The sequence below is a fragment of the Quercus lobata genome, chromosome 7 (genome assembly GCF_001633185.2).
Source record: "Quercus lobata isolate SW786 chromosome 7, ValleyOak3.0 Primary Assembly, whole genome shotgun sequence".
Classification (NCBI taxonomy): Eukaryota; Viridiplantae; Streptophyta; class Magnoliopsida; order Fagales; family Fagaceae; genus Quercus; species Quercus lobata.
In genome coordinates, this window is record NC_044910.1 from 45,270,422 (window position 1) to 45,288,999 (window position 18,578).

At 38.9% G+C, this 18,578-nt stretch overlaps 2 protein-coding genes across 3 annotated transcripts; both read right to left on the reverse strand.

The window, feature by feature from the left end:
• Nucleotides 1-2,354: 2,354 nt before the first annotated feature.
• Nucleotides 2,355-7,142, reverse strand: LOC115954058. 2 transcript variants are annotated; one of them, XM_031071913.1, is made up of 9 exons: nt 6,794-7,142; nt 6,038-6,235; nt 5,673-5,948; nt 5,429-5,463; nt 5,247-5,342; nt 4,866-5,013; nt 4,081-4,760; nt 2,855-3,877; nt 2,355-2,664 (listed from the first exon to the last, which is right to left on the reverse strand). In XM_031071913.1, exons 1-8 carry the CDS (start codon nt 6,924-6,926, stop codon nt 2,891-2,893), a joined length of 2,553 nt encoding a protein of 850 aa, XP_030927773.1. In that variant the 5' UTR covers nt 6,927-7,142; the 3' UTR covers nt 2,355-2,664; nt 2,855-2,890. The 2 variants fall into 2 exon arrangements, with proteins under 2 accessions (XP_030927773.1, XP_030927774.1); XM_031071914.1 differs by lacking the exon at nt 2,355-2,664 and having other exon boundaries at nt 2,871-2,967; nt 3,091-3,877.
• Nucleotides 7,143-15,785: 8,643 nt separating this feature from the next.
• On the reverse strand, nt 15,786-18,578 carry LOC115952793. The gene has a single exon (XM_031070068.1). The coding sequence runs from the start codon at nt 18,548-18,550 to the stop codon at nt 16,154-16,156; it is 2,397 nt and encodes a 798-aa protein (XP_030925928.1). The 5' UTR covers nt 18,551-18,578; the 3' UTR covers nt 15,786-16,153.

An 18,578-nucleotide genomic window follows, 5' to 3' on the forward strand; every position in this document is an offset into this window, starting at 1 on the left:
TCAAGGTAGAAAAAAATTAATAGTCATGTCATCAATCAATTGTTTAAATTCAAGTTTTTGTAATTTAAAATAATGCATAAAAGATGAGTTTATGGATTGAATGGTAAATAACATCCAATTCGCATGAATGTTAAGAATATATAGATCATACAATTCAACGGTGGGATTTTCAAATTTTGAATTTTATAACAAATTATTGGGTGATGTAACTCTAAGCAACACTATATTAGGTGTAACTTGAACCCTATATATATATATATATATATATATTGTTGGGACACAGGCCCAAATATATATTAGGCCTTGAGCCTTGTCCGAGGAGGCACAGTAATCCGAGAATAGATCAATAGTGAAGAAGAAGTAAGACTTTGAACTTCATGAGCAAATTATGATTGTAAAGGTTGCGAAAGGTAGGCCGAACAGGAGTATTTCCTCAGCTAAACAAAGAAGTGGTCAGAAGGTGAGTTCTATTATCCAAAGTGACGTTCCAGGAAGTTTTGTTGATAAAAATATGCACTGTGAACGTACAGGACAAAATGGGAGCTGAGAAATATTTGGGGAAAAGCTGCTACCACCGCATTAAATGCTCTGTAGCTAACTCTCTGGCCGCATTAATGAGGAAGTGATATCTGAATAGTGTTTTTCAGCCTTACAGCTACCCCCAAAGATTTCAGGAGGATACTGATGGGACAAGTATCAACACAAGCAATCTAATGTCCACGTGGAGAGTAGAGATGAGAGGGGAGATATGGTATAAAATAGGAGGAAGGTCCCAAGGGAATGAGATCAAGAAATAGAAAGAGAAACACCGTAGCAATCACGAACTGAACTTGTAATCAAACTTGAGAATCAATACATAAGAACTAATCTTCTCGGACTGTGCCGATGACAATTTTCTTTAGATTAAACTAGTCTACCTACATTTTCTTCTCATCTGAATCCACTTTATTTGTTGACCGATTCATTAAAACCCAGTTTTCCAACCCATTCTCTACAAATTCATTATATTAGGCTTTTTGAGCCTAAGTTCATTTATCATTTGGGCTAGTCTATCTACATAGCTCTTACAAATAGATGTGTTACCAATCACAATAAATAATTATTATAAGAAAATCTTAAAAAATACTATAAATTTTACTGCATAGTTTTCACAAATTAATATAACAATAAATATGATTAGTTGACTTCAACAACATATATTAAATGTATTTTTGAATTACTTTTTGTGATTGATGATGCATTTTTGTAATTATCATGTTGTAAAATTTATAATCCATAGCATCGTTCATTCAAATACTTTTTGTGATTGAAGTGCCACTGATCACACTCATTGCTACATTAATTTTATAAGTTTTGTGGTAAAAATTTGCTATAACTTTAGCATTTTTCCACCAAAAAATAATAATAGTAAAAAGTATAAAGAATGGATTTTTTTTTTAAAAAAAAATTATATAAAACACTAGTTAAATATTATTTAAGTAATAACACGAAGGCTTCATTTGAAAATATCACCTTAGGCATCCAAATCTATTGGGTTAGTCTTGGACTAATTTAATGAATTAATACTTTGATATAAATGTAAATTTTATTGAGATAGGAGTCTAAATTAAATATATAAAAAAAATAAAAAATAAAAAAAGTTAGTGCCACAACCACAAACTATATTGCAACATTTTTACAAATTATTGATATAGCAAATTCTTAGTGGTTCTCATATAGGCTTACCATTGATATCACTTTTTCACTTTTTAACCACTTGCCATATTATCAATTTGTGGAAAAAAAAAATTTGTAACTCTAACATTTTCCTTAAAAATTATAAGAAATAAATTACATAACAAAACCTCATGCTGTCTCTCATAAATCATATATATATATATATATATTAATACAGAAAATGCTAAAAGTACTACAAATTTTATTACACAAAACTTATGATTGGTAGATTCTAATCAATTCAAAACTAAATTTTGAATTGCCTCTTTCTATTTGATGACACATTAATTTGTAAGCCCAATGTAATAAAACTTGTAATACTTTTTTTTTTTTAATGAAAAATACTGCAACTTTATTAACTTGTAATACTTTTAGTACTACTCAATTGATATTGGTTGATTAGTCAACACTTCCTAAGGTTATCAGCAATTAGAATTTTACCCAAAGCTGGTTCTACTTTCCTTAATTTCATTGTTGGGCACTCCAGGTGTTTAAACTTAAAAGATTTTATTTCACTTTGGAAATGTAATAAACCATTACATACCAAAGATCATATCATTTCCATGAAAACCTGAGCCTTTTCCTTAATCGGTTGTATCCCAAAGCATTCACAAAATAATTTTAGTCTTGACAAGATATAAGTCCACTTTTTTTTTTCAAAAAATAGCTCCTAGACTAGAATACCACCCTATCCAAATACACCTCATCAAGAGGATTCCAACGTACATGAGAATGAGATAAACTATCAATAACTTTTAACATGACATAAGCTTAAATTACACACACACGACTACATTTTTTCTTCCCTCAAAAGCATGCAACACCATCTTGTAATGCGTGGTTGAATTTGCACTTCAAAAATAATTTAGAATGCGAACACCAGGCCAATCCAATTGTATAGGTCGTATGAAAATCATACACTAGTTTCAGCCACCAGCACAGCTGCTCCTGCAAGCAATCAAGATAGCTCATATCAGTGGACAACACAATACTAGAAAGAGTTCTTAAATCCTACATTAAGTATTTGGAAAAGATAAGATCCTTCAAATAACATAAACTGAAATATTTTACGAGGCTCAGCATTTCCCTTACTAACCAATTCTAATAATTTCAGCAGACTTGAAAGATATACACTGACCTTGAAGAAAATAAACTACCATGCTGTTACTCTATCTCAGCTGTTCTCTTTCAGACTGCTTTCTAGCAAAGTCAAGTTGGGTGTCTTCTCTGCCTCTTTTACCACTGTAGATCCTGTTGAAACATCAAACAATCCATCCATATTGCAATAAGAATCCTTAACAGAAAAAGGTATCCTCGGACTAACTGTAACTTCAAACATGCTGGGAGAAAGAGAGGGGGTAGGTTTCGACGAACATTTCAAGTTTTCATCCTGTTGAGAAAAGTCATGAAGCTCCCTCTGACTGGACAACTCCAGAGAATCAGAATCATCTTTGCTGCCAGCATTTAACCGAGAAAGAGAATCACCAATGAGATTGTTCTGAATCTCCTTATTTATATCCATAGATCCAACTTGTCTGCTCAAACCATCAACTTGATCTTCAACATTTAACTTTTCCTTCTCATAAGTGCTATTATTTAAATGCACATCATACTTGGGATTGTGTAGGTCATATATTGCATCTTCACCCACTTTCTGACCTGGGTTTATATTTACAATATAAGAAATGGTACCTGAATCACCAGTATTAAGTCCTGCATTAATAGGAGTGACCTTCATATCCAATCTGTAGGCACTTCCCTTGGTTTCTGAATCACATATACCAACATCACATCCTTCAGATTCAATTTTCTGTACCTTCAGCTGACTTTTTCCAACAGTTTTAGGAGATATTCTGTTTTGAGCTTTAGGAGATTTTCCGGGACAAGTTTTGACATTCCTTGACGCACTAGAGCCTTGGATTGCAGCAAATGGTGATTCCGGAAGAGGTGTTGGAGATTTAGGTTTCATATTCAAGGAAGTTGGCTGAGGATCAGGTTTTACATTCCTGATGGCTGTTAGAGTTCTGACAGGTTTTCCAAACGTTGCCTCGTTTGGGCCTCCATTTGGTCTAACACTCCCTGCTCCAATTTTAGGCAAGCCACTGGGTACCACAGGATGAGATGGTATTCTTCCTGGTGGAGTGCGTCCTGCCAGTTTAGCCTGCATTGGATAAAAAATTGATGTACAATAAGGTGATTTTGCCAAAACAATTTCCACAAAGGACCTGTCATTTTTTTAGTTTGTATAGCTTAGTCATTTTTAAAATTATATCTTTTAACTCCATCTTGAAAACTGCCACAAAACAAAAAAAACCACTTCCCAACTAGAATACAAAAATTATAATAGGGAATGCAAAAACTGACCCCATCAAAGAAGCCAATTTTAGGTGATGGCAACCGAAGACCAGAAGGTTTTGCAGAAGCTGGATGAAGAAGTGCACCACTTCCTATTGAAGCTCTCTTTACACATTGACCAAGCAATCCAGCCACATGAGTTTCGAGCCCAACTGAACCTTGCTCGTTACAATGTTTCTGAGACTCCAAAACATGAGTTGCATCACTATCTATGGAGATCCCTTTGCAAGAAGTAGCGTCAAAGCTAACTCTTGAATTATTTGACATTTGTTTAACAGTAGAACATGATGATGATGACTCTGAGGACCATTCACTGATAGAGCTAGCAGGTGAAGTATTAGGGGTGAGCTTGGGCACAGACATCAAATGAGAGAGATGAGAACTGCCAGACTGAACTTTATTTATTGATGGTGCTCTGGATGGTGTTCTGGAAGGTGTTTTGGAGGTTGAACCAAATGAAGGTGGGTTACCACTTCCAGATTCAATTTTTCTTTTCATGGAATTTTGGGTAGATATACAACTGTTGTCAGAAGAAGCACTTCCAGAACTATCAAACGAGGAAGAAGTTGGTAGTGTCTTGGTTGCATTTGATGAACCCAAAGAAGAGGATTTAGATGATTCTGTGGGCCTAGGAACAACATTTCGTAAACCACCCGACGCAGGTAATTTAGGCACTAAAGCCCCTCTACCTGCAACGATGAAATAAGGTTTAAATGTACTTCAATTCAAATAAGAGTAAAGCTAATCTGAATATAAGAAACTAAATGATCTGACCAAATAATGCTCATAATTACCAATTGCACTTCTTGCATCATCCTTTACAATTTTAACATGGTGACCACCTATTGAGGCCCTCTTGGTTAATGTAGTTGAGCTGGGACTGTCCTTGCCTACCTTTGGTCGCTTTGCAAGAGATGTAGGCTCTCCCCTCTTGGCAAAGGACTTCATTTTAGAAAGGATAGAAAAAGTGTCAATTAAAACACATCAAAGGTTAGAGCTTAATTTCATGATATCTGATTATTTTTATTCCTGCCTACGTATTAGTTGGCACAAATATAGGCCAAAAATTCTCTCTTCATTGTATTGATTTCAAATAACATATAAAATTTCAATCACCGAATTAGCAATGAAATAGAAAAACCAATGACTAGATCAGCCGAAAGATGGATGCACACCTGAGATACATGTGGACCACCAAAAACTGGCTTTGTCATTTTCCCTGGTCCTTGCAAGCCTACATTTGACTTGTTGGAAGTTGATTTGGCCTTAATCTGAAAATTCATAGCAATATTCTTTCATATATTCCTAAACATTATAGAAATTATGACAATTACCAGCTGCCAAGCTTGGAACTTACCTTATTTCGAGAAACAAAGTCCACCTTCTTTGAAGCTGAAAACAAAAGCCAACGTTAGTTTGAGAATAAGTCATTCCTAAAATAGACCCAGAACTTTAGCTAAAGTTATAAGGGTTTGGATTGGGTTTGGCTAGGGCTTGGGTTCAAATCTTCTCAGCATAACCTGCCAACTCCTAGCACTTCAACATGGGCAAGACAAAGTGAATGACTGCTGAACAAGTAGAGATGTAGCAACTGCACTTACAACGAATACTTTGGATTCCAGTCACTGATGGTGCAGCTGTGCTTCTTGCATTTGCCACATTGGATGCAGCACTGGATTTCTGGATTGAAGCTCTTACGTCTTCAAACAAATCAGCCTCAAGACCTTCTAATGTCAAAGACTCGCTTTCTAAGCTTTCCAAAGTAGAGATTGACTCGGCAGATCTGTGTATCTCCTCTTGAATCCCGGGTAATTTATGTTTTTCAATGCCCTCAACTCCTTCGATGATGCTAGACAACTCCTCCGGTTCCAGAACACCTGTCATACATACCAACAAAGTCATGCTCCTCACAATTGAACTTTAAACAAAAAGCTTCCATATTTTCGAGTATATGCAGAAAGCATACCTGCACTTGTGAAGAAAGCACTATCCCACGCTAAACTTTTGCGCAAGTTACATTTGCGATTTTTTGTTGTCATTTCTGGTTCCTTTGATTCAGATGGTTGAGGCACCTGTTCCATATGTTCAAAAGTGCCAAATGTGTCCTCTAATGTGTTCGTATCCACGGACTCCATCAACTCAACACTTCCATGTTCCTCATTTTCTGAACATTATATTAAATCAGATCCATTTACCATAACTTGTTTTCATCTTATTCGGCTTATGTAAAATTTATTAAAGCTTTACTCTTTCTATGAATAACTGTACTTTCGCTCAGCCTATTTTCTATGAACGAAAGCAAATGAGCAATCTCAACAAGCAAAACAAGATAGATTGTATGACCAAAAATTATCGACCAGGCAGCCCTAGAATCTCAAAGGAAACACTTTTATCTCATTTCAAAACAACAAAATAGAGTATGATCAAGATCAAATTGAACGATTTTCGTCACTTCAGCCACCGAGTGAAAAATCTTCGTTTTGGAGAGCTCGATTCAAAGCTATTCAAAAACTCAATTTCAGTAAAAAAAACAAAGATCAATTTGGCATCTGAAACTTTTTGCTCTTTACAAATGTTTAGTATGAAGCAGTAAGTTTTTCAAAAACCTAAATCACGCTATAAACAAACAAGATCAATCAGATTCACTCACACATACAACCAAAAAAAAAGACTTCATACACACCAATTCGAAAATGAAAAAAGAAACTTGTGGATTTAGAACCTGAAAAAGAATGGTGGAGCGATTCAGAGAAGGAGGAATTGAATAAGAGAGAATCGTCCTCTGAGGAGACATCGATGAGACTGAGGCGTCTGCCTTGAAGATCGTTGTTTCTCTTGACGAAATCGGCGTCCATTACTGGTTTTTGAGCAGCGGATCTACTCGAATTTGATGCGGCGGAGACGGAGTTTTGATTGGTTTTGTATGAATTCGAAGATGAGAGCGGAAAAAAAAAAAAAAAAAAAAAAAAAAAACTGCTGGTGTTGGTGTTGAGATGAGAGTTGAGAGAGAGAGAGAGAGAGAGATGGAGGAGGGGGAGTTTTTTGAACTTTGGAGAAGCGGCGGTTTTTAAAATTTGGGACTAAATTATAAAAAATGAGAAGGTAAAAATGGAAATTTATATATTCGTGTGCAAAAAAGAATGAGAGCGTCTAATTTGTCCTTTGCTCTGACTGATATGTAGTTATATACAACACTTTACGGTTTACACACCAAAAGTACACAACTCATTTTTTAAATTGAAAATGAGTTTAAAAAAAAATGTGTTGGACCCTAATCTAATTGGGGTGGATTAAATTAAAACTCATCATGAATAGGTAAGTTTAAGACTATTTTCCTTCTAAAAAAAATTAAGACTATTTTAATTTGGTTTTTACTATTTTCTAGCAATATCTTTCTGCTCATTTACCTAAATGTAATTTTTCAGATTATAAAAAAAATCTAATTTTATTTCAACCATCATGAAAATTTTACTTGAACGTGATCATAATAACTCTATATTAGTTGAGAAGTCACGTATAATTATTTCTTTTATTGACATGTCATATATTTTCACTTAGGTGTAATGGTAAATTGGTAATGTTTCTAATAAAGTAAGTGATCAACCAAGGCATTATAATAAAGTTGTAAATCTAGTTTTCTAAATTTGACTCTAAAAAAAAAAAAAAAAAAATGTACACTCCGTTTGTTTCGATGAAAAACCTTGTGTAAATATAGTTTTCCGTGTTTTTCAGTATTTTTTAGCATAAAAAAAGATGAGTCAAAGGAAAACTATCTTTGGTCAACATAAAAAGTATGACTTATTTTTAGACATTGTTTTCCATTAAATTTTTTTGGAAAACAACTTTATCTCATAGCAAGCTAAATAAGGAAAGTTAGGAAATTGTTTTTCAACTCATTTAAAATTGCTACCAAACATTGAAAAATGAGATAGTTTTATAGAAAATCATTTTTGAAAAAGGACTCATTTATGTTTGAATGCTTTCACAGTACCTGTAAGAAAAGAAAAATAAATTAGGCAATCAATTTAAGATTATATAATTAAAAAGGTAGGTTATCAATTTAGGATTTCATTACTTCTTTTATCCAATTTACTTATAAAACAACCATGAGTGTTAGAATGTGTTGCCCAAAGTATTAGCAACCAATATGATATGATATTGAAGCTTGTCCATGAAGATCCTAACTCTCCATTTGGAAATGAGGGAAATAAATGAAAGAATAAAACATTGGGGGATATTTAATATATACTCCAACTATTCCCTTGCTTAGGAGTAAAGTAATGGAATGTTTATGAGCAAATGCACATTCATTTATACTCCCTCCTAACTATTCTTCCCATATATAAGAGAACAATGAGATTTTGATATAGGTAGCGATTGAGTTTTCATGAAAACTAACTCAACGGTATCATTTTCTAAAGGGGCAGAGACCCGCCAACATCAGTTCGGCCCAAATGGTTTGGGTGGGTGAGTCGAGTTCACAATTTGGTTGAACGCTCCTACTTATTATTTTTAATGAAATAGAAAATGCTAATTATTTTTTTACCTATTTTAGAAAAGTTCCTTCTTTGATAAACTTCCCGACATGGGGAAAAAAATGTAATATTTAATTCCATTGTCATGTTTCATTCCACTTCATTCTTTTCTGTGGGGCCCAAATGATTTATGGGCCAGGCCCATCTACTCGAGGAGAATCCGAAGACCCAAGCCGAGGAGGGCTACGGCCCAAACTCGACGAAATAGCCTATGGATACCGCCGAGGACAGCTCAGTCCTCGGCAGACCCAAAGTCCCCCCTGAAAGAAGGGTAAAAACGGTATAGGACTGAAACTAGGAAGAAAGATCTAAAATATCCAGGGAAAGCTGCCCTTACTGCCATTCAATGCTCTGAACCTGACAGAGCCGCATTCTTTGGCTTTTACAACCACCCCCAATGACTTTGAATATGGGCTGATGGGACAAGTATCAATCTTGGAAAGGTTGACCCTATACGTGGATGAAGGACAATGAACGCAGGCGAATATAAAAGGAAAAAACAAGTAACCTAAGAGGGGGGGTTGGGAAAAGTGGCCAAAAACCAGAGCCTCCCAGCCCACCTCCAGGAGAAAGACTCCAGGGGTAAAGGAAAACTTAAACTTGTACGAACACCGCGAAAAACCCACCGCCTGTCAACCAGGGCCTAGCCTTCCAAACCCACGCTCTACAAATGATATTGTTAGGGGCCTTTTTACGTGCGAACCCGACACTGTTACGGTCCGCCACGAATCGCGTCCTTACAATTGGCGCCGTCTGTGGGGAAGGCTTGCGTGTTGGTATAAGATGTGGGTCGATAGAGTTTCTTCGTTATTTCTAACCGTTGGTTATAGAGTTCTAGTACAAAGTTCTGCTAAGGGCTACGTTTCTGAACTAGGGGCTTGGCTGAGGAACTAACACCTTTAAAGCCAAGGTCCCCCGTAAAGAGCAAACTAGGTTCTTGGTAGCGTTAATCGTACGGAAAATTTAGGGGCTTGGTGGGAGCTAAGCTCCAGCCATAAAGGTCAAGATCCACAACAAAGAGAAAACTAGGTTTCGGACAGATCAGAGCAATTTGCATGGTCTCGACTCAAGCCTATGGGGAAACCAACTACTTGGATGAGGAAAACTAGGTTTTGGACAGAACCAAGGCATTGCATGGTCCACGGACTCAAGCCTATGGGGAAAACAACTACTTGGATGAGGAAAACTAGGTTTTGGACAGAACCGGGGCATTGCATGGTCCACGGACTCAAGCCTATGGGGAAACCAACTACCTGGATGAGGAAAACTAAGTTTTGGACAGAACTAGGGCATTGCATAGTCCTCGGACTCAAGCCTATGGGGAAACCAACTACTTGGATGAGGAAAACTAGGTTTTGGACAGAACCACGGCATTGCATGTCCCTCGGACGTCAAGCCTATGGGGAAACAACTACCTGGACTGAGGAAAACAGGTTTTGGACAGAACCACGGCATGGCATGGTCCTCGGACTCAAGCCTATGGGGAAACAACTAACCTGGATTGAGGAAAACTAGGTTATTGGACAGAACAAGGCACTTGCATGGTCTCGGACATCAAGCTATGGGGAACCAACTACCTGCGATGAGGAAACTAGGTTTTTGGACAGAACCAAGGCATCGCATAGTCCTCGGACTCGAGCCTCTGGGGAAACCAACTACCTGGATGAGGAAAACTAGGTTTTGGACAGAACCAAGGCATTGCATAGTCCACGGACTCAAGCCTCTAGGGAAACCAACTACCTGGATGTGGAAAACTAAGTTTTGGACAGAACCAAGGCATTGCATAGTCCTCGGACTCAAGCCTATGGGGAAACCAGTTATCAAAACGAAAAAATCACAAGTTTTGGGACAGAAACCATAGGCCTGCACTGGTTCCTCGGCTCAAGCTATGGGGAAACCAAGTACAAAAAAACGAAAAAATCAAATTTTTGGACAGAACAAGGCTTGTAATGGTCCTCGGACTCAAGCCTATGGGGAAACCAACTACCTGGATGAGGAAAACTAGGTTTGGGACAGAACCAAGGCATTGCATAGTCCTCGGACTCAAGCCTATAGGGAAACCAACTACCTGGATGAGGAACCAACTATTTAGAAAAAAAAAAACTATGGCACATAAATCTCGAAATCCATCCAAAGAGAACTCCGCGTTAACAGATGGGTTAATACCTTGATTGCGCGGATTCCTCGGTCTACCCTCAGATCCCCAGTATCAAAGGGGTTGATGCGATACGGCGCAACATATCACCCAAAAGCACAACCAAAGCCCCTCGATACTCGGCTACCCTCTCGGACGAATGATTTAGAGTTTATCGTTCTCGGACATCGCTCTAGTATGCATCGCGCAGCACTCAGCGGTTATCCCGGTTAGTTCCAAGAGTTTAATTTATTGATGATTAACCTTGTTATGCTTGATAATATTTGTAAGTTTAAACTAGTATGAATCTGTGTTAAGACATTTTTCTGCCTAGAATGTCATTAAGGGCAAGCTTATATTTAACATTCATGCACAAAGTAGTGGTTACGGAGAAGAAAGATATGTATAGAGAAATAGACACGTATTTTATTAAGACAAAGGAACAGTACAGTGTACAATGAAAAGCCGAAACAAAGCCTATATTGAAGCTAACTACGTAAGTAACGAAAAATACAAGAGAGTGAAGATAAAGCCGTGGAGGTAGCACAGAGGAGAGGTTGGCTGCTGCCTCGAGACCTTATTTCTCCTCAATGCTTCTGCGCGCCCATAACTCAGGCAGCAAAAGAATCCAACTTGGGGCCTGCATCGGTGAAGAAAAGGTGCAGGGAACCTGACCTCAGGCTAACACCATCTACAGGAAAGGTGCAGGGAGCCGGAAGTTGGGGAGCCCCCACAAAAATTTGCCTGCTACAAGGCAGACGGGGCTGATGGCGGAAATTCCTTTTTCTGACATACCAAAAATCTGGCATGACCAGAACCTGCTTCGGATTTTGGCTAAAAGAAGGAGGAATACTATCTTCCTCTTGTCAAGGTGGAGGATTGGCTTGGATCTGTGCCATCCTTGTCCATACCACATCACCTTGAGGATTCGGTGCCTCTGAAGCGGGCGGAGACCTTTCATCCCCATCCACGCCTCAAACATCTTGCTTTGAGGCAATGGCACTAGAAAGAGAGATTGCGGATATGGAAGAAGTATGGTTCTGAAGGGAACAGGAGAGTTCATGTGCAAGTGAAGTGACCCCCTATCCCATTTATACCCAGAAATAAACCGGTGGCATTTAATTCACGCAGCGTCCCAAGGAACGCTACAGACAAAACGTCTCAGGCTCGATTTCCAACGCCGTCTGCAGCCCTGAGGTTAAAGAAGTCTCGAGAAGGCGCACCTCGAACACTAGGACGCCAAAAAGTACCGCGTGATCAAAGACTATGGAAATACCTCTTAATTTATGGGCCCAGTAAATTCGCGGCCTAGGCCCGTTCAGCATATGGGCCCAGGGACAGAACCAAGGCCTTGTATGGTCTTCGGACTCAAGCCTATGGGGAAACCAAGTACAAAAACGAAAAAATCACAAGTTTTGGACAGAACCAAGTCCTTGCATGGTCCTCGGACTCAAGCCTATGGGGAAACCAAATACAAAAACGAAAAAATCACAAGTTTTGGACAGAACCAAGGCCTTGTATGGTCCTCGGACCCAGGCCAATGGGGAAACCAAATACTTGGACAAGGAAAGGTTTGAATTTTGTAAGATGAGTTACTTGATAAAAATGTCAGGTCACTTCACCCACGGCTTAAACACCATAAAGAGGTTAAGACCAGTAAAGTTGTGAGGAAGGTGGTGAAACGCCCCAGCATTAAGTCGCATAAGAAGGCTGTTCATTTGGTGAGTGAGATATCTTCAAATGGTTATTCCTCACACGGCATCAAACCTTCGTTTTACTCCTCGGCTAGCATGGGGTAAGTATTACTTTTCACTGGTCGGCCTTATTGTGCCAAGCGTTTCTATTAAAGTTATGGCGACATCTTTTTATTATCAAGTATTTTGATCTTAGTCGTCATTGATTTAGATGCTATATTATTGTGCCGAGCAGCGTTTGTAAATTTAAAAAAAAGAAAAGAAAAGAAAAGAAAAGCCATAGAGACAAAACATGCGAAATAAAGTAACAACAATTTTTATTAATACGAAAAATTATTACAACGTACAAAGAGGGGCTCAAGCGAGCCTATACAAAATGAGAACTGCCTAAGCAACAATTACATCCGTAGTACAGATAAGTAAACTGTCAGGCGTCTTTTAAACTCATCTTCAAAGTCTCTCCAATCTCTGCCTCAATACTGCTCATATTACGATAAGAACCTTCTTTGAAAAAAAATGAATGAAGGAGAAGGAAATAGTAAGGAAGAAATCAATGAAGAAGATGGAGGAGATGAATGAAGAAGATGGAGGACATGAGTAAAGAAGGAGGAGAAGAAGAGAGAAGAGATGAAAAGAAAGAAAAAGGAACAAAAGAGGGAGAAGTGAAAGCACCAGGATGGAACTGGTGCTGGGAAGACTAAGAAAGGGAGACGGAGGATAGCACCAGTGAAGGAAGAGAGGAGGAAGTAGGGGCACTTAGTCCCTGCCTCGATCCTGACTCCCAACACACTGAAGCCATACTAGGTATGCTCATAGGAGAGCGGTTGGTACTGATGGTAGGTGTTCTCGACTCAGTCACGCCGAAAGTTGGACGTGACAAGCCCCTGCTTCAGATTTTGACTGAAAGAAGGGTGAGGTTGATTTTGAGTCTTCGTCATCCCTGTCCCGATCGAGCTATAATGAGCTTTATTGGAACATGGCGTTTATGGGAGGGGTTTGGCTCCTGCATCACTCGTTGTTATGATAAAGTATACCACGATTTAGTTTGTGAACCAGTGGGTAAAATGAACCCTAGGGGAGGCCAAGTATTTCAAATCTCAGAAAGATGAGAAGGAATTCTTTACGAAAACAATAACCTCCTCCCTTCCTTCTTATACAGAGGGTGGAGCGGGAGACATTTAATAGGTTCAGATCTCCAAAGGAATCTGCCAACACCAACATGTCGGTTCCGTTTCTCCACCCCATCAAAACAAACCGCCGAATTAAAGTAGTCTCGTAAATAGTGGTCATTAAAAGCACGTTTTGGGAAACCCAAACGATAAGAGCGCATCAAGCGCGAAATCAAAAACTGTCTCATAGATCGGCGCATTTCTTGGACAGATGAAGAGCCGCCAGTATTATTAATGGGCCAAATTGATTCGGCCGTAGGAAGAGGTTCGGCATCACCAAAACCCCCCTTTCCAACCAAGAGGTTGGACAGCTGGGTTTTGAGGGGCTATTGTGGAGCCCAAATGATTTATGGGCCAGGCCAATCTACCCGGGGAGAATCCGAAGGCCCAAGCCGAGGAGGGCTACGACCCAAGCTCGACGAAATAGCCTATGGATACCGCCGAGGACAGCTCAGTCCTCGGCAGACCCAAAATCCCCCCTGAAAGAAGGGTAAAAACGGTATAGGACTGAAATTAGGAAGAAAGATCTAAAATATCCAGGGAAAGCTGCCCTTACTGCCATTCAATGCTCTGAACCTGACAGAGCCGCATTCTTTGGCTTTTACAACCACCCCCCACGACTTTGAATATGGGCTGATGGGACAAGTATCAATCTTGGAAAGATTGACCCTATACGTGGACGAAGGACAATGAACGCAGGCGAATATAAAAGGAAAAAACAAGTAATCTAAGAGGGGGGGTTGGGAAAAGTGGCCAAAAACCAGAACCTCCCAGCCCACCTCCAGGAAAAAGACTCCAGGGGTGAAGGAAAACTTAAACTTGTACGAACACCGCGAAAAACCCACCGCCTGTCAACCAGGGTCTAGCCTTCCAAACCCACGCTCTACAAATGATATTGTTAGGGGCCTTTTTACGTGCGAACCCGACACTGTTACGGTCCACCACGAATCGCGTCCTTACATTTTCTTTTATAGATTTTTTTCTTTTTTTTTATTAGATTCACAAGTATAGTGGAAGTCTACTTCAATACTTTGTAGGCTTGTACCTTCTTCCCGTTGGCCCAGTAGTGAAAAGTGAGAAATTGTTGTGGACTAATTTACCATCAACCATCAAGTGTATATGCGCGCCGGGACATGATAAAAAGTGAAAATCTGACATGCTAGGACAGGCCACCACCATAATAGGTTTATATTATGAGTTTTGAAAACACTCTACTAGAGGGATTTTAATATTATCTTTACAGCATACAGTGGCAAGGAATATGCTGAGAATAAAATGAAACCAGATTTGCTAGAACGTAAGATAAATCAAAAACCAATGAACCTACACAAAATTTAAATCAAAACAGTTTATGGTTGCAAGATATTGTACTAGGATTAATGGTGTAATTCATACAAATGTGATTTTAGAAATGAACAGGATCTCGTAAAATAAAAGAGATTGGCCAAATCTCATTTTTAATCCGTCATAAGGAACATGATATCATCCAATCTCAATATCTAGAGTAAACATAGCAGGCATAATAACATAGAATTTAATTTAAATGAAATTGGCAGGGACATAATCACATAATAATAAGTACTCAGCCAAATCATATTTTCCTCTCTGTTTTGCCACAATAGAGATAAATGGCTGTAATGAACGATATTAAGATCACAGTTTTGAGTCTCTTGACAGTCAAAAGAACTTCAGGGCATCACAAACCATTGAAGTTAGTTCGACTAGCTTGAATTACAAACATCTGGTCATGATCCTACTCAGAAAACCTTATATTACCATAAATCTGCTCAAATATAATTGAACATTGACAAATAAATAAATAAAAGAAAATAAAAATGTTTTTTTTCATCTTTTTAAACTTTTATAACACCCAAAAAGAAAAAATCTTCAACATTGAATGCAAATAATCATGCATGTACAAGTCAGACATGGGAGGGGGAGATCCGACTCCAATCGCCACGGTTGAAAACCAAGAAATGTCATTTGGCCAAAAGATCATCACGGTTGGAAACCAAGAAATGTCATTTGGCCAAAAGATCATTAGTGATTGGCTGCTGATCCTGTATCCTTATACAGGGTTAACAAGAAGAAGGAACGTGACTAACTGAGATAATATGGTGTAGCATTAACTCCAGAAAACAAAACCAGTTGACAAATTTACGTTGACACAAAGCATTCATCATAAGACAAGATGGACAAGACTATATTATAAAACCTTAAATTGAGGTATACTGAAAAATCTAAACAACCAATGAAACCCAGAATCTCCAAAGCCTTGACAGGCCCCAACATCATGGCCTAATAAAATCTCAGGCAAAGAACCCAATTACTGAAAATGTAGAACTTTCTAAGAGTCAATTAAAAAATAACCAACTGGTTAGATACATTTGATTGAGTCTGCTTCCTACACATTTTCACAATCATATCCAAGTCAACTACTCACCTATTTGCTTGCTAACCGCATTTCAGTTAACCAACAGTACATTCATACTTGATTCATGATGAATACCTAAACGCTGAATCAACATCTAGTTAAGAGAGTTCAAAGCATCAAACCGCATTGCCTTCCTCTGATGTTGTATCCTTTCTGCCTCGCTTTTTGGTACTGGGAGAAGCTTTACTTGGTGTAGAGGACAAATATTTGAGTCGATAACTGACAAGTGAAGGTCCGAAAATGCTGAATTTCCCAGCACTGCTAAAAGCCGTCTCTGCATCAGCACGTCTCTTGAAAACCACCTTGGCTCGGTTACTCTTCTTTATAACTTCAGTCTCTGAATCATTCAATGACCCAAAGCGGCTAAATATCTTATTAAGATTTGCTTCTGAAGGAACAGCATCCATGTCCATAAAGTTCAGAATAAGAGCCGTCGGTGAGGGATCCGGCCTAAAGCTCTCCTCCAAGTGAGCCACTGGCTTCACTGCATCTGATCCAAGATTTTCACCAAAACTTTGTTGCTTAGAATCCATATTCAGACTCATTTCAAAAGCTACTAGTGGTTCAATAGCAGAACAATCCTTTTCACTTGGAGTCTCAGGCAGAATCTCTCTTGCTTCATTCTGATTCTCAAGTGACGAGTGCTCTTCAGGTAGGCTTTGGATAATCCTGTCAGTCCAGTAAGAGTCGCTCGTCTCCAACTTGGATTTTTCATTGATTCCTCGCTTTCTTGATCTTTTTCCAGTTTTCCCACCGAAGACTCGTTTCAAACACCATTCACGCTCCATGAAATTAGAATCATCCCGGCTAACAGAATTCCGGAATCCTGAGAAAAAGCTAACAATAGAAACTAAAAAGTTGTATCCTTTCATGGGATGTCTGGCAGCCAAGCAGAGCTGTGACAGCATCTCTTCAGGAGAGGAAACCTCAATTTTTGTGAGCTCACTAATGTGGGATCTCCCCAAGCTAGGATTTTGTTTGCTTTTATTCTTGTCCGCAGAATCTTGAGAAATTCCATCACCATACTTGAGTATTGGACTTGACCCATTCAGTTGGCTGGCAGCCCGACGAATGCTATCTCCAACTTTAAAAGTTTGCCTGGTCTGTACAGGCTTATCAGCAGACCCTGATGACAGATGATGCTTCTCATCTTTCACAGAAGAGTCATCAGACGTACCATCAACTGCCTTGCGTTTCTTTCCAGACAATTTTGAAAGCAACTTACCAACATCTTTCTTTTTTGATCCATTTTCACCATTTGAAGTACGCAAGCTCTTCTCAGTGAGCAAATCTGACAAACTCTTCTCTTTTTTCTCTTTTTTACTGGGGGACAAACTCTTCTCTTCTCTCTCTTTTTTACTGGGGGACAAACTCTTCTCTTTTCTCTCCTTTTTACTGGGGGGCAAACTCTTCTCTTTTTTCTCCTTTTTACTGGGGGACAAACTCTTCTCTTTTTTCTTTTTTTTACTGGGGGACGTACTATCCCCAGAGATGTGCTTTCGCTTACCAGAAGAGCTTAATTGACTCTTCGACTTTCCTTTTCCAGAAGCCAACGGCTTCTCATTGTCAATATCCGGAATAGCATTCTCATTCAACTCACTGTGATTTCTCTTCTCCCCAATTGGTAGAATGTCCGCATCACTCTCCAACAGAGCACCAACCATATTGAACTCAGGCAGCTGAGAATAACCCTTCCAACGATAGAAGGCTGACAATTGAGCCCGTGCTATTACAAGTTCAAGTCTGTTAGCTTCACCACGTGGCGATTGAGCTAATTCTTTAATATAATTAACAAGTTCAACAGGTTCAAAAGAATCAGCAGTCAAAGAATAGTCCCCACCAACTCTTCTACTCGATTCTTCCCTGATTCCGGCATTAGCTATTATCTGAGTTCTGAGTTTGGCATACACTTCTTCTGATGTGCAGGAACAGGCCAGCCCAAACTCTACGCGTCTGGAAATCTCTTCCAAAGCACAGACAACAGCATAGTGGAATTCTTCCTTATTGCTCTGCTTCTCCATTTGCGAGAAATGCCCCCTAAAAGACTTTATCCGTGCCTCTTCATTCCAAGCGAATGTTTGATCTCCAAAATACGCTATCAGATAACCATCTTTTCTAAAATACTTCTTTGCCTTGTCTGACGAATCTGAAGGATCAAAAATCTGCCCAGGCCACCAAGGATGGCTCCTAACTTTACCCCATACTAGATCAGAGACATGAAATTCCGGCCTTGAGGCACCTGATTTGACATTCTCATCCGTTGTCATATACGGATTCAAATCTACAACAAGATTGAAAGCATTAGACTCCTCTCCAATAGTCTCGCTAACCCCAGCTTCCATAACATGAGCATCTGGGGACTGTTTCTCATCGGTCTCTACAACTGCATCCATTTTCACAACTGCATCCATTTTCACATCCTGGTTTTCTAATCCCTCTGAAGTTAAAACCTCAGAAACATGAGTGTCTGGGGATCGTTTCTCATTGGTCTCTACAACTGCATCCATTTTCATATCCTGGTTTTCTAATCCCTCTGAAGTT